We start from the raw sequence: 24,953 nt of genomic DNA on the forward strand, positions 1-24,953 counted from the left end.
TCCCCTCCATAGCCATATGCGTGGAACAATTGTTGCACTCAAATAGGTATACAACAAAATTCTCTCTCTCTCTCTCTCTCTCTCTCAACTTGTGCTAGTTTTGACTATCTTGATGCTTCTTGACTTTTTCATCTAGTTTGATTGTAGATTACTAATGTATCATCTATGGAATAGACTATCATGTTTTGCAAATTGTATATGTTCCTTTTGAAGAGCTTTTGTAAGATATATGAATGAATAGATTTAGACATATATGTATTATGTGTATAGTAGAAGTCGTTATCCCTCATGTCCCCGTTCCCCCTAGGGTCTTGTTCTCACTCCCCTAGGACCGCTCATTCCTATTTGTGTTCCCGTAACGCCCTTGCTAGTGTAGGTCAGCGAGAGACATCAATGGGTCCACTCATTTTGGTTACTTTTGTCTTATTGTCCTTTGTTCCTATTTTTGGGTCTTAGTTTGCGGTGCCACATGAGAGTGTTTTTAAGGTTTCCTAGGTGCATTTTCCATTTGGTGACGTGTTGGTAAGTGCATTTACTGCTGTATATGATGTTGTGAGCTGTGTTTTCCAGTTGGAGCTGGTCTTATTGCTTTGCTTACCCTGGAAGGATTTTTGATGGCAGTTTTTTTCGGTCTTAAAATACTTTTGGTGGGTGCATCTACATTTGAAGTACTAAAGGCTCAAAAGTTGGATGGGCCCAACTAATGTATGTAAAAGGTGAAGGCTTGCCACATTCTTAACACATATGAAATGTGGATAGTTGTATCTCGATTTATTCCCCACTCGATTTTACATGTGATAATGGTTCTTCTCAGGATCATGCTAATTTGTTGGACATGTTCAATGCTAGAGCTTTAACATTCTTTTGCCTTAATTGCATTCATAGTTTGTTGGTTCATGTAAAAATCTTGAGGCTAAAACATAGGTATGGACTAATCTTAAGAACCTCTATTAGGTTCACACTTTCTCTCAATAGCTCATTGTAGGGATAGACATCCAGGTCATCTTCACCAGTTATGGCGTGCAGGTTGAGGATGAGGCTATTATTAGCCTCTTTGGATTGGTCTTTGGGAGCTTGGGTTGCAGACACTCACAGTCCTTTCGATGAGGGATTCCTTGGAGTTGGGTCTTCTTTGGCATGTGTGTAGTGGCCACTAGCACTATGAGGCCTTGTGTTAGCTTAGCCATGTGGATATGGTTGAGGGGTTGCGAGGCATTGAGGTGTGTCCATTGGCAACATGCAACATCGAGAGTCTTTCTTGCATAAGGCCTCACATTTAGCCACTATTCTTGAGCTTGTCCACATGGATTTGTGCAGCCCCATGCACACTTCATCCTTGGGCAAGGTTGCTTGCTTTATGATTCTTGACGATTGCTTTGGATTTGTATGGGCGTTCTTTTTGAAGGTTGAGTCAAAGACTTCTCAACATTTTTGTGATGGAACAACATGGTAGAGAGAGTCCTCTCACAGAGTCCGGATTGTATGAGTAGATCAAGGTGGGGAGTTTACTTGCAATGAGTATCGAAGGTGCTATTTTTATCATGGCATTTGGGTGGACTATGCCAATGTTGGCACACCATCAAAAGAATGATGTGGTAGACCGACAAAACATGACAACGTTGGAGATGGTTAGATCCATGCTTGAGCATCGTGGGTTGTCTCGTACTCTTTAGGGTGAGGTCGTGTCCACTACGGCTCACATATACAGCTGTTGTTTGACTATAGTTGTTTCTAGCATGGCTCTATACAAGGCTTTTCATGGGAGAAAGCCCTTTGCTTCTCATTTTCATATGTTTTATTGTGATGCTTATTTGCATGTATCTTAGGGGCAGAGAGAAAAGTTGGACCCTTCAGTTGAAACTTCACATCTTCATTGGCTATAGCCAAACCACCAAGGCTATTGCCTTTATGATCACGTTTTTGTTAAGGTCACGATCGGGTGGGATGTTATCTTCCTTGAGGATGATGTCCATTGTATCACTATATGAGGTGGTCCTTCTTCTACTAGTACGGAGGCGCAATGTCTCACTATTCACAAGATCATAAAAGATGTACATGCACTACATGCATCACATGCATACACTTACTATTGAATAAAACACTTAATTTCACCACAGATTAAGTGTAATATTGAGAGAAAACGAGCTCTTTTTTATGGTTGATCAGCTATACATTGACATTGCTTCCTTCTTGTTCTAGAAGAGGAGGAAGAGCTGTAAAAGAGGTGCTGTAATGAGTTTACACGTTTAGTATTTTGTGAAACAACAGTGGGAGAAGAGGGAAATTGAGGGATCTGATGATGAAAGAGCGGAGGATCATGATGGAGATGGCTGGGAGCAACTTTGGAGTTATCTTTAGTTATTGTATGTGAGTTTATAGCAAGGTATCGATGAAGAGTGAGAGGGAATGAGCTCTTCTTAATAGGAGAAAGGGAGAGTGCAAAGAGGGAAAGTGGAGCACCAAGCTGCAAAAGACAAGTGTTTGATGGCAAATGTTATGAAATGTGACAAGTGGTGGGACAACTTTGAAGCTTGGGAGACAGTTCTCTTCTTGATGGCCTTTCTTTTTGGGTTGAGAACTGTTAAGAATAGGAATGCCAGTTGTAAGTGAAAGAGGGCTATGCAATTAGAGATGGATTCTTTGGAAAAGAATGCTGAAATGGGAGTTAGTCTCTTTGCCTAATGGTAAACATGCATTGTAATGCAAGTTAGTCTACAAGTTGAAGGTATGACAAGGCAAGGTTGGTGGTCAAAGGATTTAAGTAGGACAAGGGGATTAACTTTGATGAGATATTTTCACAAGTAGTCAAGATGATTACCTTTTGTACGGTTCTTGCTTTGGTTTGCTAGAGAGGATATGGAATTGGTTTAGATGGATGTAAATACACTTTCTTGCATGGGGACTTACATGAGGATAATTACATGCTGTAGCTTGAGGGGTTTGTTTTGGAAGGCAAGGAGCACTTTCTGTGTAAGCTGCATAAGAGCTTATATGGTTTGAGACGGGTTCCCAAAGAATGGTATCATAAGTTCAATGCCTTTATGCAGTCTTAGGGGTACACTAGGTGTGAGATTGTTTACTGCCTATACATGAGGAATGCTAGGGATGGTAGCCTTATGATCTTGATTCTTTATGTGGATGACATGTTGATTCTTGGGAAGTCAGTCATGGATGTGGATGCTTTAAAGAAAAGGTTGCATAAAATCTTTGACATGAAGGATTTGGGGAATGTTGGTCACATTATTGGCATGCACATTGTATGAGATCGAGACAAAAAGTTACACTTTTTGTCTTGGAAGGAATACATTGGGAAGTTCTTGGAACATTTCAATATGGACAGCTGGCAGGCTATCGGCGTTGCATTGCCTCCATATTCTTTACTAAGAAAACAAGTTCAATATATAATTGACTATGCAAATCAATTAAAAAGGATACAAAATCTTTTTTCTATTGTTTTGTGACAGCCAGTTGCAGATTTGTCAGTGCCACAAGGGGGATGTTGAGGAGGGTAAGTTGGAGATATAAGAATTAGGTGCCCAGGAGGAGCTGCAAACTTCACAACAGGGACTTTCAGGTCCCTTGATAGTTCTGGATGGCATGTAAAATTCTAGGGTCCATTCTTTTTTTGAGAGTAGTTGCGATGGCCTTCATAGATCATAGGCTTCTGTGTTTGCTGCGGTAGGTGACAGCCATTGACATGGGCAGGTGCTTGAGTGATGGTTGGAACTGGGATTTGACTAGAGTGCAATGGTCCTAAATTCTGTGATTGAGGAGTTGAGTGCTATAACCACTCATCTCGACACCAGGCCGCGATGAAGGTAGCACTACTTAGAGTTCCCCACCAACAAGTATTCACGGAGGATCTGAATGTGCTGAGCCTGAGCACTTGCCTATCCATTCTCATGCTTGAGCTTCTTTCATCCTCTCTCCTTTCTTCACACAAGGCAATTTGAGCTGCTTGCACCCTATACAACTGCTTATAGCCACGCTGTTGTTGAGACCTTGTTCAAGTGCTTAAAGGGTCATCTTGTATCTGTCGAACTTATGATTGAAAATATTTGAGCAACATTTCTGGATCAATGACAAAAACTTGGCTACTATGTTTGTTATCAATCCACTATGAACACAAACTGTGCCAATGTTTGTAGCTTCCAGATTAGTAATTCAGTTAAAAAAACATATTTAAAGAAGAGATGATTTCTCATCACTTTATCATAACCGATATTGCAGGATCTGGAGTGAGAATGCCTGAAGACAGTTCACAAATATCTGAAATTGATGGGTGTCTGGGAAAAATAACAAGAGGAGATACCTGCAGGCAAGAAGTTTCTGCAAACAATGGCTTGACCAAAGAGCTGCTGAACCACTGGTGGGAGGTTCCTGGTTCTGGATTAAGAGGGCGGGCTGTTTCAAGCATTTTCCCTACGCAGATGCAAACAGAAATTTACACAAGCATCAAGGCAGGCCCACCTCTGGGTATGCTTTGTTGCTTTTTTGGAAGCTATGACAGATACAGTAAAATCCCTATGGACATTTTTTGTTTCACTGTGTCACTGATTGTGCAGGTGCTTGCTGATTTACTGTTCATTTGCATATACTTATATTTATGCATGTTTGTATGTGTGCATGTAAGTATGTTTTCATGTATGTGTTTGTACCTTGCACATGCTTGCTAGATACAGGCACTAAATATGCAAATAAAATGTGTGGCATCAGTGGATGTTGTATTACTGAATTGACTTCTCGATAGGATACCTCAAAGTAAACACACAAGTGTAACACAGTTACAGGACAAGACTTCTGTTGTGTGCTATCTGTTAATCCTAAACTGCTGCAGCCTGCATGAAGTTGGGCATCCTTGTTGCCCTTTACTATTCTATTTCTGCATAATCAATGTTTGGTCTAAAATGTTAGACTAACTTTTCTTTTATTTCATACGATGCTCTGGCTTAGAACAGCCAACAGCAGCCCTTCTTTATGGTTTACCTTGTTCACTTAATGGTGTGCATCAGATGGGAAGGTGCCTGGAACAGGATGCATAATATTTGTAATAGAAGGTTGCCTTGAAAGGACCTTCATGTGGAGAACCTTTTTTCCCTATTTTAATTCTCTTTAAGTTCATTTCCTATAAAATCTCTTTTTACAGCAATTCCTTAAGGACTTAAGTTTCTCTGTAGGTTATGCAGCTTTTTACTGTGATGGCCTTAAGGATGAAGTAGGTTACTATAGCTTGGCACTGTGATGTCAGTTGAAAGATAACAGATTTTTAAAATATGTGCACCAAAGTAGCTGGGAATTAAAGATTATATCTTTGTTTTAAATTTAACTATGTTTGATGGGTGCAAGCTGCACAATGAAGATATTATATTTGAATATGTATCTTTACCGTGAAGTGGAGGTTCATGTCTTTCTTAGATCTTATTGAACAACTATTTGTTTGCAAGAGTATTTGGTAAAGCTTCTTTGTGTGTGGTATTGTTTGCTGTTACGACAGAGGTTCAAATCACTTCAGACACACAAGATTCTCTTGCTTGTTCCGAAACTGTTCCAATGAGCTCAAGCATATCTGTTGCAGAAAGGGTGCATGCTGTGTCAAGAAGTCTACAGGAGGGAGGGAAAAGCCAGAAAGAATTTGCAAACAAGTGGTCTGAGGAGGAAGGCAAGATGATTGTCCAAAGTGATGTGTTCTCTGCAGTTCTGCCTAGTGCTGATGAGGTACATCTGAATACTTGAGCGCTTATTTTTGTAAAACACTAAACATTTAGAGGACTCCTCGGAGCATTCAGAATTGCTTTAGTACCCTACTTCAGGACCTTAAATTATTATTGCCCCCCTTCTAAGAAAGAATAGATGTAGTCTAATGCAAAAAAGTAATCACAAAGACTATTGATCTTCCACACAGGTTGGTTTGCAGTGGCGGATTTCAGAACTTCGAGTTGCATTACAAGCCTCTGAGAGGTGATGCATTGTAGTCATGCTGACGTAAATAAACACTGCTGAGATGCTACAAAAATATGAAAGCGCTAAGAACTGATTGTCTTGGTCATGAACGATAAAGGTTCTTCAGAACAGTGGTCCACCTGTGCTCATTATCGAATGTTTCTAGATAGCTCAACATTTAGCATGAGTTGTACGATGTCTGTCAGCTTAGTTTTTGATTGAAGTTGTTAGAATTTTTTTCACTTAGTTTTAGAGAATGACATGCTAAGCTAGTTGAACCTGAGAAAGTAATCTGGATCTATATAATTATTTAATATCTACTACCTTTATTGTATCAAACTTAATGCATAAAGGAAAGTGGTTGAAGGAGAAAGCAGTTGGTGTGGCAAGGGATTGCCCTAACTATAGGATGTGAAAAAATCTCATTATGTCTTAAAGGCTTTAAGCTCCCATAAAGGAGCTGAAAATGTCAATAAAAGGAGAATTTGGTGATTTCAAGCTGATTGCTTTGATGGGTAGCTACTTGCATAAACAAATTGGCATTTGGTTTGGATATTCTCACCTCTTCTTGGAATAAGAAGTCCCAAGTGCAAAGAAAGGCTCTTGTGGTTCACTAGTCTTAATCTCTTGCAATATTGTCATACGAGGGATAAGAATCATAATGTGCTTATCATTTTGCTAGCTGGGTTCTAGACTGATTGTAAAAGCACCGTAACCATTTGCAAAATGTGAGGTAGTGGATTGTGTATCTAAAGCGAACATTTGTCCATTGACTCTTAAGAAGTCCATATGAAGATATTTTTACATGATTGGCAATCCTACATGCAATATGTTTGTCTCATTTAGAACAATGGTACATGAGTCGGCTTTGTGCCAGAGCCCATCGTCTATTACCAATCTTTAAGGCCCTTCTTCTAAGTGCGTGTTGTTTTGTTGGACTATGTCTTCCATCAAATTCTTTAAAGAAAACATGATATTCTTGGTCTCACCATGCTTTACGTTGTAAATAAATGTGAAGAGAGTCCATAATATGGGGTAAAGCGTCTACTTTCCACCAAGTGGAGCACAGTGGAGCACCTTCAAACAACTACAAGAACATTAGTGTTGCCCACCTTGGCATCACACCTCTTGCCTAGTCAAGGACCTTGTTTGTGCACTGACCCTTGATGAAGTCATCTATATCTTGGAAGTTGGCATACATTTGTGGCATGCACATGGGTTCACATGGCTCTTGTCCAACGCCAAGCCAATGTTTGGAGGATGCATTCTTTTGAAAAAAGAACAGAAAGGGGTAAGTGCATGTTGAAAGGAATGAATCCCTTTTGCATCACAAAGTGTCTTTTTTGGGCCCATTCAAGTTTGGTAGATGTACATCATGAATCTACATCAATTTTCATGGCAAATTATTCTTAACCTTTTTTAGAGGATTGTAGGACCTTGAATCTTCCCTTTGGAGCCTTGTTATTTAAAATCGTAATGTCCATTTTTCGTCGTTTCTTTGCAAATGTACTATTGGCAGCTTTAATTGGAAGGGATGACAATAAATAAAAAATTTGAGCATCCTAGTTCTTATGATACAATCAAACATTGTGGGAAAATGGAGAATGTTTGACCCAAGCTTACTTGACTTTCTTAAGGCATTAAGTAATGTTGTGCCTTTCAAACAAAACCATTTGTTAGCCAGTCATTTCTTGGAGATTGAGGATGGCGGTGCCACGTTAGCAGATGCCACATCAGCACTTGCAGTCGGACAGTTTTTATTGCAGTCGGTTGCTTTTAATGTGGTCGACCTGTTGCAGTTATTTCCTATTTTTCGGCTATTTATAGCTGGTTTTGTGGCACACTCCAGCATTCATTATTTCAGATTTTGATCTTGAGATCTGTTGGCTGAGACAGACTGTGCTCAGGCTGACGGAGATCGAGGTTATCAAGTCGGAGACATACGCAGATATTTCCTCTGTCCCCCTTGTGTATTTTTGCACTCTTATACAGCATACTACACCGCAGATTTTCTGTGTTTACAGTATCTCCTTTTCTCTCTCTCTCTTCTCTCTGTCTTCACTCTCTCTCAATCTTTGTCCTACGCTTCCGCATCGTTGCACTCTAACACCATTGTCTAGCCTTTTCACCATTGTCTATGCCCTATACTTATTGATACATGAATTGAAGTTTTCATTACCATTGCATTGCTATTGCTCATTTAAAGCCAAAGAGGAGAAACTTCTGTCAAAAGATCTTGTAGAACAAAATATCGCCTTGAGGCAAATTACAAGATTAGCTTTGTATTGGACTTCCAAGGTATAACAAATATGTAAAGGAAGAAATGGGAAAGTCTAGTACAAGGCTCAAGTGAATAACCAAGCAAGAGGTCTATAGCATATGTGATTCGAACTGAAAGAAAATTTTGTGAGGATACACAAGTGTTTGCAAAGAAAATGTCGAGTGTATGAACAGACTAAAAGAATGAACTCAAACAAGAAGTCAAATGAAGAAGATGAATATGCTAAATGTTAGATGACTATGAAGGAGCTATGAAAGTATACAACTAAAGGCTCAAGGAGCAGAGATTGTCCAGTAATCAATCCCTCTCATGGGAGCATGTTGAGAGAGTCTTGGAGAGTGTTGTCCTCTAAGGATGTATCCCCAATGAGCAAACAAATCTGATGTAGATCATTATTGCAGCAACATAGTTGAAAAGGGATGGAGAGCATAGAGGATGAAAAGGGGCTGAAGACAACTTAGTTGAAAAGGGTTGTCCCATGCAGTATGTCCGAAGAGCATAGATCATTATAGATCATTGCTGCAGCGGCATAGTTCAAAAGGGTTGTCCCATGTGTTGAGCTAAGAAATGCATTACATGCTGACTAGCCTCTTAAACAGCCCCAAAACATGCTTATTTAATGAAAAGCACAAAAGCAGTGCGTGGTTCGAGAGAGTGTTGTGAAACCCTAATTCGGGAGGGTCTATCCACATCTATAATTAGATGGGCTACTCCCATTCAGCCTTTATTTTTTTGTGCAAGTTTCTAACTCTATTGTGCAGATTTTAGTCATCAACCACCTACCATTTGTTGTCTAGCTATCACCAATTGCAGCCCATCGGTATCTAGTCCTAGGCGGTTTGTTTCCAGCCATCGCCTTGCTATTCGGAGGTATCCATTTGTTTCGTCATCATAGCGCTTGATTAGCTTGCATTTTCAGCATTTGGTTCCAGGTGACAGGCTACTGCCATCTCTCCCACTAGGCGACTGTTGCAGTACTTGCGTTTTTGCTTTTGAGCAGCTTGTCTACATCAACAAATACCTCTCCTATTGTTGCTTGACTATTCTCTGTTGCCTTGACTGATTAGTTTTCAGCCTTCTTTGGTGGTATAATATTATGTTCATTGGATTTTAGCCTTTGACTTTGTGTTTTGGTGACTAGCTTGTTGTCCTTAATTATTCAGCACTCTCTTATCTCGGACTAGTAGTTACAATACATGGGATCCATCTTCGGTGGATGTCACTATCTGACACTACTGCTTTGCCCTTGGGCATTCTTTACACTCTTCATTCATTTACAATTTTCATTGACTTTAGAGTTGTGCTCCTTTTCTCTCCTTCTGCTTGTTTGTTTTTGTGTTAGAGTTTTGAGTTTTGCCTTTAGGGTTTGAGTTTTGCACGTCTATGCCTGTATTGTTGCGTTTTGCCACACTCATATACTTTGTGCTTCCTCAATGCAAACTCTAGCAACTATTCCATAGCTTTTTTCACATGGTATCAAAGTTGGTGCTCTTGTAAAGAGTATCCTGCGGATATTGTGGAGTGTTAGGTTTTGTGCGAAGCACATGAATGACTTGTAACCAAAATCACAATGTCTTAGTTACCTTCTTTTCAGGACCCTATAATGTCTTATTAGGCTTCTCCATCATTGGAGGCCTTGAGAAGGCATGATGGATTCCGCGAACAAGATGACATGCCACCTTCACCTTCTTTGTTTTCTCTTGTTTTTGATTTCAATCTCATGTCAGAGGAGGAGTTTGAAGAGTACTTGTGTATCATATATAGTTGAACTTGCACCCCTTCTACTAGCCTTGCTACTTCATCCACAATGTTTGGTGAGGGTGGCTCTCTCTCCAATCATGCAAGATATACGATATTTGGGACGACTGGTGATCCATCTTCATCATCTTAGCTAGGCCAAGTGTTAGGTTCGTACAACCCCTTTGAGTTGTATGAATCAAAACCCTCTCCTATTTCCCCTACTAGTATGTTGGACTCGGATGATTTCATGTATGTAAACTTCAAAAGAGGGGGCTCTTGAAGCAGACATCCTCCATTAGGTATATCTATATCTTCTTTTTCATTTGAGCATGTAAGCCACTTTTTTCAAATCCCTCCCATCCCATCCTCTTTTAGTTCACAACTCAATTTCCTCTCTTCTTCATTTCAAAACCTTGGATTACACAACCCAAGTGCCACTTGTTGTCAAAATTAACCAACAAGCCTCCAAACCAATTTGCCCCTTGGTTTATTTGGGGATTGGTATTCACCCTACTACTTGTAAGACAAATTTAGCCCCAAATTTGATATTGATTAGCTGGCCTTTTGAATCTCCCTAAAATTCTTCAATTTTAGTTCTTGGAATTCAAGTCCTAGGTTCTTTGTTCTAAGCATGTTTCTTGAGGTGGTTGTTAAACCTTAATGTCTATTATAAATTAAGGTTTATAGCAAAGATTTTTCAATATCTCCACCTTTGATGATTCAAATGATTGGATTTTGCCAAGATAACTTTAGAGATAGCTGTAGGATGTGAGAGAATGCTATAGAGAGAAATTTGAGTCTCATCACATGAGAAAGGTTGAAAATTTGATGTTGCCTTGCTCAAACAACCATGGAAATTATTGCCTATAGCTTAGGATCACCAAAAAGACAGTTGCCTTGTCGTCTGGACCGGAAGGGCCTTAGGTGGTTATCACCTGCACTTGGAGGGCTCCAAACTGTTGTCACCTGTTGTAGGATTGACCCTTGGTGGCTACAAATTACATCAGCAGTATCCCCTTGCTCTCTAAGAGCTTTCTTCTCTCTCTTACAATGATTGTAATAGACTTGTACCAGCCCCTGAAAACATTTTTCCGACTTGCATGGGTAAGTTTTGCCAAGTGACAACCATCTAATCCCATTTTTCAGAATATAAATATAAATTGAAAATACACAATTTACCTTAAAATTCTTGGATAATAGACATCTTGTTGGCCCCAAAGTTGGCATTGCTATTTCTTTAACTTTATTGACTAATGGATTGAGTACAAGTTCCTTGGTTGATTCAAAAGCCCCTTGTTGTAGACACAATCAACACTAAAATTAGGCAAATTGTCCCTTGAATTTGACCTAAGAGTTACTCTAATCAGACCCCAAACGACTAAATGTTGTTCCAAATTTACAATGGATGTGTTGGCATTTGAATTCCTTGATAGTTTCACAAATTTGAGGTGTTAGATTCAATGTACAGTGCCTTCTATTAATGGCATGGGTCCCTAGGTGGTTAGTAAACCCAAATGATAATTGTATTTCACCATAGGTCATAAGGTGGTTGGGAAATCCTAATGATAATTGTTTTTAGTACTTAGAAAAATAATTCCACCAACTAATAATTAAATTGGCTAGGCCAATTTGTCCTCCAGGTATCCTTAAGCAATTATTGACCCTTAGATTGGCATTAATTAATTGATTAATTAAATTGGCTAGCCCAATTTGTCTTAAGGTATCCTTGAGCAATTATTGATCCTTAGATTGACATTAATTAATTAATGGCTAGTCTTTGATGTCACCACCACTCACATTAGTAGCCAATAAGTTGGTCTAGGTCCAAATGTGACACCGAGTATCACCTAATAGTTGTTAGACATAACTTATTACAACTTTTATATTTGGCCAATTGATATCTTGGGGTCTTGGGTCCCACATTGTCAAATAATCAATGTGCACCTCACATGTGCAACAAGCATTTGTACATTTGATTAACTTTTAATCAAATGCTAAGCAAAACAATAAAATTTGACGTCCTCGTGATTAGCTACCATCTCTCCTACTAGGTGACTGTGCTTTTGTTGTCTAGCAGCTTGCCTACATTAGCAAACACCTCTTTTGTTGTTGCTTTGATAGTTCTTTGCCTTGGGTGATTAGTTTTCAGTCTTCTAGTGGTACATCATTGCATTTACCAGATTTCAGCCTTTGACTACTATGTTTTGGTGACCAGCTTGCTGCCTTTATTATTCAGCACTCTCTCATCTCCGACCGGTGGCTACAGTACTAGGGATCCGTCTTCGGTGGATGTCACTCTTTGACACTATTGCTCTGCCCTTGGGCACTTTGTACACTCTTCATTCATTTACAGTTTTCATTCACTTCAGAGTTGTATTCTTTCTCTCTCCTGCTTGTGTTTGCTTCTGTATTTGAGTTTTGCTTTTAGGGTTTAAGTTTTGCACATCTATGTCTATATCATCGTGTTTCTATTGTGGCCATACACTTTGTGTTTCCCAAGTGCAAATCCTAGCAGCTACTCCATAGTTTTCATCACAGAATGCAGCAGGTCCAGAGAGCGTAGATGATGACAGAGGGCTTAAGACAGCAAGGAAGCATGCTTGAGTGTCAAAGACAACAAGTATGATGGCTGGAATGTCAAAATGCAGGAGTATGCAGCCTGGCAATGGCCACAAAAGGTGAAGGACAGCAGCTGCTATCAAAACACAGTAGTGGGGAGCAGGCTGAAGGACAGAAGCTGCTATAGAACATGGTAGTAGGGAGCAGGCTGGAGATGAAACGCAGCTCTGGGCAATTACCTAGGTGGAGAAAAACTGCCACGAAATGATGGTGGCAATAGCACATGATATAGAAGGAAAAGAATTGCAGCTGTTGTTAGACAGCAGCAAAAGAAGAGAATGATGATGACAATGACTAAGAAAGAGAAGAGAGAAACTGATGATAGGTGTAGAGGTAGCATGATGATGGAGGAGCATTGGCATTGAAGGTAGAATGTGATGGAGGAGGGATGAAATGTCAAACAAATATGGAGCAATGGAAGCAAAGCAACAAAGTTGCTCTATACACATTGAATTGGACAAAAGAACAAGAACAAAAGAACTTAGAAATGAAGAATTCAGGAAGTGGAATCCATATACCAAAGCATTAGAGTGCATTGGGTCAGGATATTGCCATAAATGGGAGCTGATTGCTAGTTCTATAGCCAATTACATTTGGACCATGAGATGTAGCCGAGTTCAAATTTTACTTTCAACTACAGTACCTTCAGCCCTTTGTTATCATCTATGATCTCTGAACTTGCTCTACAAAGACTCTTTCGAGGATTTAAACAAAGATCATTCACACTCTCCATGAGAGATGGAAAAGGATGTAGGGTGGCTTTGAGAGGATGAGGAGGAGAGAGGCCTTACTACAAACTTGGGACACTAGGACTTTTTTCCATATTGCACCTCAAATAGTTTGGCATTATTGACCAACAGATTCATTGTCCACACAACCACTATGTTTGTGACGCATTTAACTAGTTGTTATTGAGTTCCTTGTACTTTATATTTTACCTTAGGTTGCTTGTTTTAGGTGTTGTTAATAGAAGTTTTTTTTTCTTTGAAAAAAAAGCATGAGTCTATACGACCACACGGGTTGTGAGCAACCTGCTGAGTGCTCCAGCCTCCTTGTTTCTAGTAGGATGTTGCATGCACGAGGGATGATAACGTTGAGAGGTGGCCTATAAACAAGTCGAAATGGAGCCTCCTTGTCTCTAGCATGATGTTGCATGCATGAGGGATGATAATGATGATGATGAAGGCATGTAAGAGAGGTGGCCTATAAATAGGTTGAAATGGAGCCATACAAGAATTGGATTAGTTAATAATAAAATGGGCCATGGAAACAAGTTGGCGAGGTTGCAAATGGCCACCCGTACATCGATAAATGTGGCTAATGTTGGGCCATTGAAATGCTTCTAGAGCCCATGATATCTACTTTACTAATACCCTCCTTTGATCATAGGTGACAAGTATTATGAGATCTATGAAGATGGACCCACCATAGTACATAGAACAATGACAATTAGAGAGGCAATGTGTGATGTGAAACCAGCCTTTCTTTTTAAAGAAGGGTGGTGGAACCCTAAACTGCACCGATTCACAACAATTTACAGCAAGCAATAAATCCATAAAATAATAATTAAAAACTTAACGCTTTACCTCTTTGGGCTAGAATGCCTCTCCAAAAATTGAGACGAGCCAACACTTGATTGCCCCCAAAATATTGGTGCTGTAGGCCATCTCATGGGCTATGTGCTAATACCCTTTAATCCATGATCCAAGCTCCCTAGGCATTTAAATTGTCATTGAATGCAATTGTTTCATTTAGGGTTTCCTATGATAGCTAAGTTGTTAGGGTTTTATTTTATTATAAAAAGACACATAAGTACATAAGTGTCACATTTTTCATTGTGATTGCATTGGGTGGTGTATTCTCTTTCACTCATTAAAACATCGACTCCCATTTTGTGATTGAGTTATCGCCCATCGATGAATTCATTCATTATCTTTCATTCTCTATCAAATTAACTGCACAATTGCTTCACACCTGGGTCAACAACGGTATTAAATGGGCTTACCTTCATTGCCATCGCTTGTGACCATTTGCCACCGACCATTGCCATTGAGCACCTCTTGCCATTGTGCGGGCTTCCATCAACTTCAATTAGTGGCCATCGACCATTGCACGTCACCCTGTTGCCATCGTTGATGCCACTTAGTCCCTTCTTTTACACGAGCATCAGTAGCATCGTCAATTCTCAATATCGTCCTTTAGACTGTCGCCTATCTTTGGCAATCGTGCCTTGTAGCTGCGTGCTTCTTTTCGTGAGCCTATCATGCTGTGCAGGTTTGCCTCAAATTGTCGTTGCCTACCGCATGCCTTTAACCGGTGTTTCTTGATTGCTGTTGCGTCACCGTTGTCCTCGAAGCATCACCTCATTGCTTCTTCCGCCGACTTGCCACTTCAGAGCCGACAATATTTGCGACATCAGTTGACAATCGTGCTGCTTTGTTTCCAATCGCTCGACAGACCAAAATTCTTTTAAAGGAATCTTTTAAAAAATATTAATTCATTCTCTTATTTTCCTGCAAGCCCCTGTTTTTGCTCACCGCCCTTACCAAGCACGACTTGGGGCCTGAATTTTGTTCCAACCCCAAAAAACTTTAAGGTTTCCAATGATTTTACCAAAATTCATTATTGAATTGAAGAAACTAGTCGTTGGTCATTTCCAAAATTGGGGATTTTCATCAAATTGACTGAAATTTGCCCAAATTTCACCACTAAATTGGGGGCTTTTCAAGTATTCGGCATTCTTCATCGCCATCGAGGATAAATTCATCAACGGGCACGACATTTTTGCAACATATGTTAAAAATTTCACAAAATTCTTTGAATTTCTTGATAAAATTTGGGGTTTTGTCACTCTGAACTCAATTTCACCAAAATTTCCAAAACTTTTGGGGCTTTTCTGAAATTCAGCCAAGGTCATCAAAATCGAGGCTCAATTTGGCTCAAACATTGGCATTTGGCACTAATTGGATAATAATTTATCCAATTTCTTCAAAATCTCTTCAAAATTTGGATAAAATTTGGGGCTTTTGCACAATTCCTCCTACAATGCACTCAAAATTTGGGGCTTTTGCCTCAATTCAGTTTCTTTGGTGTTGACGTGCTCAAAAATCATATTATTTGGCTGTTGGCCTTGTTTTTTTCGTGACATTCAAGATTTCAGCGCATTATTGGAAAAATTCTCATCAAATTCTGCTTGCTGATCACATTATTGGAGCATCTCAGCCCCTAATCTCTGATTTCAGCATATTGCTGATTTCTGCCTCGTTCAAATAATATTTTATTTTTTAAAAGTATTATTTTTAGTATATTTTTCTCTTTCCTAAGTAGGAAAACAAAAAGAGAAATTTACTATTCCTCACATGACTCGACTTTGTTGAAGTGGCTAGCATCTCTTCTATCAGTGATTTATGATTATTTGAGCATTTATTTTCTCTCTTCACTTGGAGATTGTTATTTTATTGCTGATCACCACTCATGGCTAACAATAATAATAATTTGTTGGGTATGCTTGATGCTCATGACAAGCTTGACGACAACAATTATCCCATGTAGGCTTACATGATACGACATGTTCTTGTCACAAAGAATTTATGGCATATTGTCAATGGCTTCAAGCAAAGGTCAACTTCTCCAACATTGGCATTGCCTCCTGCCTCCACATCACGAGGTGGCTCTCATGATGTCAAATTCTCTTCCTCTTCCACATCGTTTCCCTCTCAAGAGCAGATTCGATGGGATGGTCTTGATGCCCAAGCACATGCCCTAATTGCTTTATTCATGAAGAGAGCCATCATTCCACACATTTTATCTTGCAAGTCAGCCAAGGATGCATGGGATAAGCTTGCATCATTGTATCAAGTGTGCAACGAAGAGCGGGTTGCTTACCTATGTCATCACAATTGGAAGACGTTCCCATGGAAGGAGGAGGTAACATGGATGCTTATCTCATTGTTATCAAAGATCTTATTGAACATTGACTAAATAATTGATGAAGAGACTCAGGGATAATTAGCTTGTTTCCACCACTCTTAATGGTCTACCGGAGTCAAATCAAGGTCTTGCTACCACTTTGCGATTGGTAACTATGGGCAACCGAGTTACCTACAATTTGGACCCAGATTTTGTTGTAGGAAGAACAAAGCCATCTCAACCGCAATGCTACTATGGCGATTGAACATGCCTTTTCGACTCATCATCGTGGAAAATCCAAACCGAAAGTAAAAAGCAAGGATGCTGCTAAAAAATCAGCAAACTTTCATGCTGATCATCCTTCTACTTCCTCTCCTTTTCCATCCAAGAAATCCTTCCATGCTCGTCTATCCTCTTCCAATCTTTCAAAGGGTACAATCAACAAACCCAAGAGCTGTACTTCTTTTAGGGCATGACATCATTGAATGTTGTAAGTGCACTGTATTGGAGAACAAGAAAAAGGAGTCCGGTCTTGGTCTCACACATGAGACCGCAAACTATTCTCAGTTTAAGGATTATACTTTTTTAATTCAATATTAGTATAATCTTTCTATTCGTGATACCTTTTTTTCTATCATTGATGGGGCTTCTACTTGTATTTTGACAATGGTGTATCTAGGCACATAACCTCTTGCCGAACATTATTTTTATCCCTCTCTCATGTACCTAAGGGGGGTGCAATCGTGTGCCAACAATGCCTCTTTATGTAGTTAAAGGCATTGGTCATGTGCAAGTTGTCTTTGTTTTGGGCTGTTTTTTGACATTACACGATGTTCTCTATGTGTGCGGCATCAATCCTAAATAAAATGTGTAAATTGAAGAAGTGGTTTCTTCACATTTCCTCTCACGTCCAAAAAGGGATGAAGAAAGAAGAGCGAAGAGAGATACGATGAAGAAGAAGAGGATCCCGAAGATCTAAGATGCCCGTTTGAAAGGTAACTTGTAGTAAGGAACAATAGATGAGATGAACTATAGAACATGACTCCACCTCGGGAGAGAAGCCACTAGCTCTGTAACTCCATGTTGGAAGGAATTCAAAGGCCTCGTCACAAAGTCTTGGCTAAATCTCTAAGGTTCCAATCTAGGTGGTCTTTGAGGATCCTGGGTATCAATAGGAGAAATGACTGCTCGAAGACAGCCATCCCAAAACAGTAAAGGGTGGGTGATGAACTTCATGATGAGGAGAGCCCCCTCTTTAGGGTGGAGGTGCAAGGGCCTTCTTTGAAGCCGAAGAAGCAAAGGACCCCTCTAGGGGCAAAGAGAGTACATCCCCCTTTAAATCCCCCTCTCTGAGAGATAGGGAATCCAAAAACTCATGGATTAGGGACTCTGAATCATTTGATGACAAAGGAAATGCTGCCGGTTGTGCCGAAGAAGGTATTTGGGGTAGCAAAGATGTTGAATGCCCAGAGGTGGCCTCTCAAACTTGAGTAGTCGAGCGTGGGGAAAGGTAAGGGTTAGGTTGAGCCAAGGGTGGGGGTAACAGTCACACTGTCTCTTAGTGGAGCGGAATGTAGAGCCGAAGTAATGGAGGGTATCGAACATTCTCTCTCTCTCTCTCTCTCTCTCTCAGGGGAGCAGATTACGGAGGGGCGGTATCCAACAATCATTGTCTTTGGAGAGAGCGGACTGCAGAACTGCGGGCTGTCACGGTGGCATTCTTGAAACCTTAGAAGAAGTAGAAGCAATTGCTGTAGCACACTGCGGCGGTCACGAGAAGGCCGTGGTACTAGTTGATGCTCTTGTGGCTTGAAAGGGCTTAGTGCGTATCGAATGTGTCTTATTGCCTTGAGCATAAAAATGTGAAAGCTGATGCAAAATAAACTCTGTGGCCTAGAAGGAAGAGGTGGCACAACGAGTGCTTGGGAATAGACACATATACTGTGGCGAGGTAGGGAGCAAAGGTCCATGTTGACAAGCATTGATGGGGGTTTTGGTGATGCCAAAAGAGGAGCACCTAGTGGTTTGTCTATTTGCTTATGGAGAAGTCATAGCACTGGAGTGTGAACCTGTAAAAGGGTGGGTGGGTGGCAGAGAAAGAGAAGGGTATCTCTATCCCTTGGTGATGCAATGAAAATAAAGGGGAAAATCAATAGATGATTCTAAACTCACAACCTCTCTTCGCCGCCTTTGATGAACAGGGTCTTTAGCTCTCTAAGCTCCTGTGCTCTAATACCATGTAAAAAATAATAGGTATGCTCTGATATCATGCCAAAATAAGCAATAGTGCAAAGAGGGAGTAGGTTTTGCAGAGAGTAATATAGAGTGTATATAGCAAATACTCAGAGAGAAGAGAAAATTAGAAACACAAGAAGAACATGGTGATGATGCATTCATTTATACTATGAGAAGAAAAGCTGATACATCGAAGTCGAAGCTCAGAAGATAACTGCACTGTCATGTTTGAATCATGTGGGAGTACCTGTGGGAAATTTCTATAGTGAAGGGATCGAAACGCAGTCCTGTGGGTAGTGGGCTATCAAAGTAATCACTCGAAGGTGAAGGACAATGGTTGAGGGAACAGTTCTTTGGTGCCGTTAGAGATGTGGAAGATGATCATCAGTTGTTGAGGGAGCAAACCACAATTCTTTGATGTCGGGAGTGAATTGGGAAACAAAACGCAAATCCCAAAGTGTTGGAGCTGTCATACGTAGGGAGAGTAGGCTAGATGCTGACGCCAAGTGGATAATGATGATGCCAGAAGATCGAGGATGAGCTGGGCTACAAAAACGCAAGTCCAAGTAGCCTCTATGACATATGAGTGATATCAAGTGATGGAGGACAAGCCAGATTGCAAAAACGCAAGTCCCAGTAGCCCTTATGATAAATGAGTGACACCAAGTAATGAAGAAGAAGCTAGGCTGCAAAAACGAACTTCCTAATAATCGTGGTGATAGACACGTAATGAAATCACCAAGGCTCGGTGGTGTAGATTGTCGCCAGAGGCTAGGATGCTGAAGCCAAGCTGGAGAGGATGTCGCTAGAGACAAGGAGAAGATCTTCAAACTGAAAAATACAAGTGAAGGTGGAGCATGATGGAAAAGGGTGTTGATGGAAAAGGGTGTTGATGCCAAGTAGATGATGGTGACTCCAAGTGGAAGATGCCCCAAACGCAGGGCTTGATGATGAAACAAGGTGCTTGAAGCAGAAGAGGAAGGGTGAAAGCAGCTACGAGCCATGAAACACTATGTCCCCTTGAAGGGGTGTGAGGGTAGTGAAAGGGACTGGTGAGAGAAGAGAAGGGTGTCTGATGACGGAGGAAGAGGGGTGAAGTATGTCTAAAGAGTGGTGGGGTGGTGAAGAATGAATGAAGTGATTGCCTATTTATAGGCATAAGCTATCTAGGGTGGCCCACCACTGTATAAGCACCTACTGAAAAAGTGGCCAAAATGCGGACATCAGTCCTTTTTGGGACTGTGAGTGCGAAACCCTAAAGGAAGTGTGTGAACTGAAAAAAGTGGTTTCTCAACACATTGATATTTTTCAACACTTGGAAGGGCCCATAGTATCTCATACTCAACTTTGGATACAATCATTCTTTTTCTTTCATCTTTTTCAGCCTTGCCTTTTCAAAGCACGTCTATGACGATCAACTGTCCTCTTTTGATTTTCTTGTGAGTTTTGAAGTGCATACTTTATCTTTCTATAGGCTGCATCCAAGTTTTCCACATAACGGTTAGGCTTAAAGATCTTACCCTTAGTTTGGAAGATATGTGGTATCTTCTTGCCACCCTCAACACCTCAAATGGAGCTTTGCTAGTGGAACTATGCATTGTGTTGTTGTAAGCAAACTCAGCCAAGGGCAAATATTGCTCCCACTGTGTCTTGTGGTTTGAAGCATAGCACATCAAAACATCTAACACTGGAATTCACTTTCTCAGACTGACCATTTGTCTGTGGATGGAAGGATGATGAGAATTTCAGCATGGTATCCATATTCTCAAATAACCCCTTCCAAAATAAATTGGTCATCCAAGGGTCTCAATCACTAACAATTAACTTTGGAATACCATGATACTTAAAGATATGCAGCAAAAACAATCATGCAATGTGATTAGCCTTTATTTTCTTCCTCAACATAATGAAATGGGCTTGTTTGCTCAATCTACAAATGATAGTCCATATCCCATCATTCCCTGTAGGTGTCCCAAGAAGCTCAAAAATAAAGTCCATTGCAATGCTCTGCCAAGGCCTATCTGGAATAGGCAAGGACAATAATAAACCTAGCATCTTTTGCCTATTGTGCTTTACCTTCTGACATACAATACACGTCCTGACAAATTCTTTTACATTAGGTCTCAAAGTTGGCTAATAAAAGAAATGCTCTACTACCTTGACCTTGGCATCAACACCTCTATGTCCTGCATACGGAGAAGTATGACTTTCAGCTATAACTCTAGGCCTTAACTACTTTGTGACACACAATCGTCCATGTATCATCAGAAATTCATCTCTCAGCACAAAGTGTTCATACCTTTGGCCATTGCAAAGCTGAACATAAACATTAGCAAAGTCCGAATTAGCAACATATTGCTCTTTCATGGTATCCAACTCAGCGTGATAAACCATGTTGATGGCTGAATTTGTGGCTTACATGACAGTGCATCAACCAACAACATTCTTTTTACCATCAATATGTACAATATGAAAATGAAACATAGAGAGAAAATTTGCCCAGCTCATATGCTCTCTGATAACTTTGTTTGTATCAGAAAGTACCTCAAAGTTTGATGGTTTGTCCGCATTGAAAAACTAGCCTCCAACAAATAGTGTTTCCATGTAGATGGTGCATGAATTACAACCAAGAGCTCTTTATTATAGGCTTGCAAATTCTTTTTTGCACTATGGAGAATTTGACACACAACTCAGCCATCCTACATGAGAAGAGCCCCAATGTTGTTACCACATGTATCACATTGAACTAGAATGACTTTCTTAGATTAGGCAACACAAGCAGAGGATCTGAAGTGACCTTTTTCGTCAACTTTTCAAATGCTAACATTTTCACTACTGTCCATCTAAATGGTACATTCTTCTTATGCAAAACGTACAATGGAGATGCAATTTCAGCAAACCCGAGTACATACTTCTTGTAGTAAGAACATTAATCCAAGAAGCTGCGGATCTCATGTACCTTTCTTAAAGGTGGCCATGATTGTATTGTCTCAACCTTTGCAGGGTCCATGTGAATACCATCACCTGATACAATATGTCTCAAAAAGTGGATTTCATGCAAAAAGAATTCACTTCTTGTCATTGATAACCAGCCTATGCTCTCGTAGTTCATTGAATACAATGTCCAAGTGTTTTCTATGCTTTGTCTCATTCTTTGAATAGATAATCATGTCATCAAAGAAAGTGTCCCACAAATCCTCTATGTGGCTTGAAGATGCGATTCATCATCCAATTAAAAGTAGCAGGAGCATTTGTAAGTCCAAAAGGCATAACAAGAAACTCATACAACCCAAAAGATGTCCTGAAAGTTGTCTTAGGCACCTCTTCCGGTCTAATGCTTATCTAATGATATTCACTTTTCAAATCTATACGGCTGAATATGGCTATCCTCTATAATCTATCTGTAACATCATTGATCCAAGGAATTGGAAAGCAATTCTTTATCGTGATCTTGTTTAGAGCACGATAATCAATGCACATATCCCATGAACCATCCTTTTTCTTCACCAAAAGCACTAGAGAACAAAAAGGAGATGAGCTAGGTTGAATGAACCCTTTTTCTAACAGCTCATTCACTTGACTCATAATCTCCTTTTGTTAGGCTACATTGACTCTGTAGGGTGACTTGTTAGGTGGGCTACTTGTAGGGATAATATCTATGTCATGATCTAATGGTCTTTCAGGCAGTAGTTGCCTTGAAGGTGATTAAGATAAGCAATCAATATGCATTTTCAAGAATGACATGCGATCCTTCTTTAACTTAGACATGTTTGCAACATTCTCACTATTATCTTTATCCTTAGTAAAAACCAAGTACATTGAAAGATGATTTTTCATTACTTTAGAAATGACAGTTGTAGATACAACATGGATATATTTACCTTTTAACTTTACATCAAGTGTGAGTGCCTTTCCCTTATGCTGAATAGTGATATTTTTTGCACGAGAATCAATCATTGCATGCAGACAGTGACACCATGGCATACCAAGCAATACATCGTAACCCTCAAGCAGAGCAATAAAGAACTCTTCGTTGTGCACATATCCTTGTATATGTAACCGAAGCTTTCCAATGAGTGGTGTGACGGGCTCTGCATGGCCTTTACATGCCATTCCAACTTTCTTCATGGGTCCCATGTCATCCTCTTTGATGCCTAGTTGGGCTGCCATGTCTACAGAGATGAAGTTGGCTCGTGCACCATTATAAAAAAAAATCAATGCATTCTGATCCCTAAATTTGCCCAATGCTTTGCACAACTTAGTAGCATCATCATTGGGCTAATCACTAATAACATCCGGCACCAATCCCACTGATGTTTTGGGCTTCTTTTCTTCAGAATCTCCTCGATTTTTTAAAATTTTCCAGTGTACTGCCTATTGGGACAGTCCCTTGCAATGTGACTCTCCTGTTCATAAATAAAACATTTGTTTGCAGCCATTAATTCCCTACATTGTGCCAATGTTTTTGAGCCCTTTCTTTGCTATTTTAGTCTCTTTACAAGTTGATTTTTAGATTTGCCTCTTTTCTCAGTCTTAAACAACTTTTTATTCAGCTTCTCCTCTCTTTAGGAAGCCTAAATCCTTCCCATGCAGCAAAGCATCAACTGTAGTAGGAGTCTTTATGAGTTGAGATATGCTAGACACGATGGATTTAGTGCAAAAATCTTTGATTCCTTTGGGCAGTCCACAAATATATTTTTCCACTTGCTCATGAAGGGGTACAAGGCAATAAGAAGTAATAGGCAGCAATGCATCCCAAACCTTCTTATTATATTGCTCCAATATCTTGTATTCCTTAGCATCTAGCTTATTCCAAGCTGTCACTCAAAGATACTTATAAACCAATTCGATACAAACATTTGCTTGAATTGTATCCACTTTGACAGTGCTCTATCTTGTATTAAAAGAGTGGACCACCATTGCAATGCATTTACTTTAAAAAAAAGTGGTTGCCTTTCGAATCTTTGAGGACTTCGTGAAATTCCCCCCTGAATAGGTTGCATCAAATTGTTGAATGAAAGTCAAAGCTTTCAGTCTATCTTGTGCATTGTTGAAGGACTCAAACTTCACAGCTTTTCCACCCTCATCATAGTCTTTTGTTGCCCCTTTGGGTGTCAAGTTGTCATATATTGGTTGTTGCCAATAGAGTGCATTCACTCAATTTACTCAATGATTGCTTTGAGTGTGAGGATGTGATCCAATGTAGAGTAGCCTTTATTAAAGCTTGCCTATCCCTTTGCTTTAAGACCCATATCTCCACCCATTTGCTTAGCTCTTGCTCAAGGATGGAGGTATATAACTTAGCAAGTGTATCCGATGATAATAGTCTGATAATTACTTGGTAGAGTGGAATCTTTTGACTTGATGATATGTACAATGGTGTTTGTGCTCCGACTCTTTGGGAGGCCTTCACACATAGCTTTGTTAAAGATGTAAGCTAGGAACTTTGCCCCCAAGTCTCCAGCATGAATCAAGTGCTCGGCTACTAATCCATCATGGTCTTGTGCCTTACCCTTGCTAAGTCTATTGATAGCCTCACAAACTTTGCTCTTTGTAAAGAAGGTGGTCTCTGGGCAAGGCTCTTGTGGATCCATGAGAGAGGTTGGTCTACTAATTTATAGAGGCTAGTTGCATATTGCTTCCATGTACTTGGTCACATGATGGGTGTCGCAAGACAATGCTCTTTGAGAAGCCGACATGCCTCTCCAGAGTCTTGACTTAGGAATAGTTGGTAAGTATGGGTCTCTTCTCCAACACACACACACACACACACACACACACACACACACACACACACACACACACACACACACACACACACAGAGAACATCTACATGGTCGCGGTTGGACCGCATGTCGCCTTGTCAGACCATTGTTCTCTACAGCTTGAGATGCTTGCACAACCCATTGCACCTTTTAAGCAATTTTTGGATAGACTCCCTTTGCGTTTCAACTCGTCTTATTTGAAGCATTCAATCTTTCAGGGTTATATGCAGCAATTGATTGATAGATTTTTATTGGACTTCGTCTCTGAGGGCAATGCTTTCTTTGAACGATTACTCTCTAATGTGCAGTGGGTTGTACGACAGTATGGGATCCATCATGCCTCTCTTTGTCGGCCGCGTTGACACGCAGCGGAGGACTTATTGGCTTTGGTTCGTTCTCTACTGGTGGAGACTCCAGATGATGTATTTCTGCTGTCATTGGCGATGCGTTTGGTTGATCTTCT

General features: G+C 40.2%; 1 protein-coding gene across 3 annotated transcripts in view; it reads left to right on the top strand.

The window, feature by feature from the left end:
* The window catches only part of LOC148041168 (uncharacterized), a 149,018-nt gene that overhangs the window by 30,362 nt on the left and 93,703 nt on the right, over nucleotides 1-24,953 (top strand). Inside the window, exons 2-4 of one of the 3 annotated variants that reach the window (XM_087687596.1) lie at nucleotides 4,231-4,476; nucleotides 5,495-5,715; nucleotides 5,903-5,958. In XM_087687596.1, coding sequence (XP_087543722.1) covers nucleotides 4,245-4,476; nucleotides 5,495-5,715; nucleotides 5,903-5,958 — 509 coding nt within the window. In that variant the 5' untranslated portion in view covers nucleotides 4,231-4,244. The remainder of the gene's footprint in view (nucleotides 1-4,230; nucleotides 4,477-5,494; nucleotides 5,716-5,902; nucleotides 5,959-24,953) is intronic. The other 2 variants (XM_087687603.1, XM_087687608.1) reach the window with 2 other exon arrangements.

Source organism: Lygodium microphyllum, chromosome 1, assembly GCF_053477565.2.
Source record: "Lygodium microphyllum isolate KBCC chromosome 1, Lygodium_microphyllum_v1.1.10, whole genome shotgun sequence".
Lineage (NCBI taxonomy): Eukaryota > Viridiplantae > Streptophyta > Polypodiopsida > Schizaeales > Lygodiaceae > Lygodium > Lygodium microphyllum.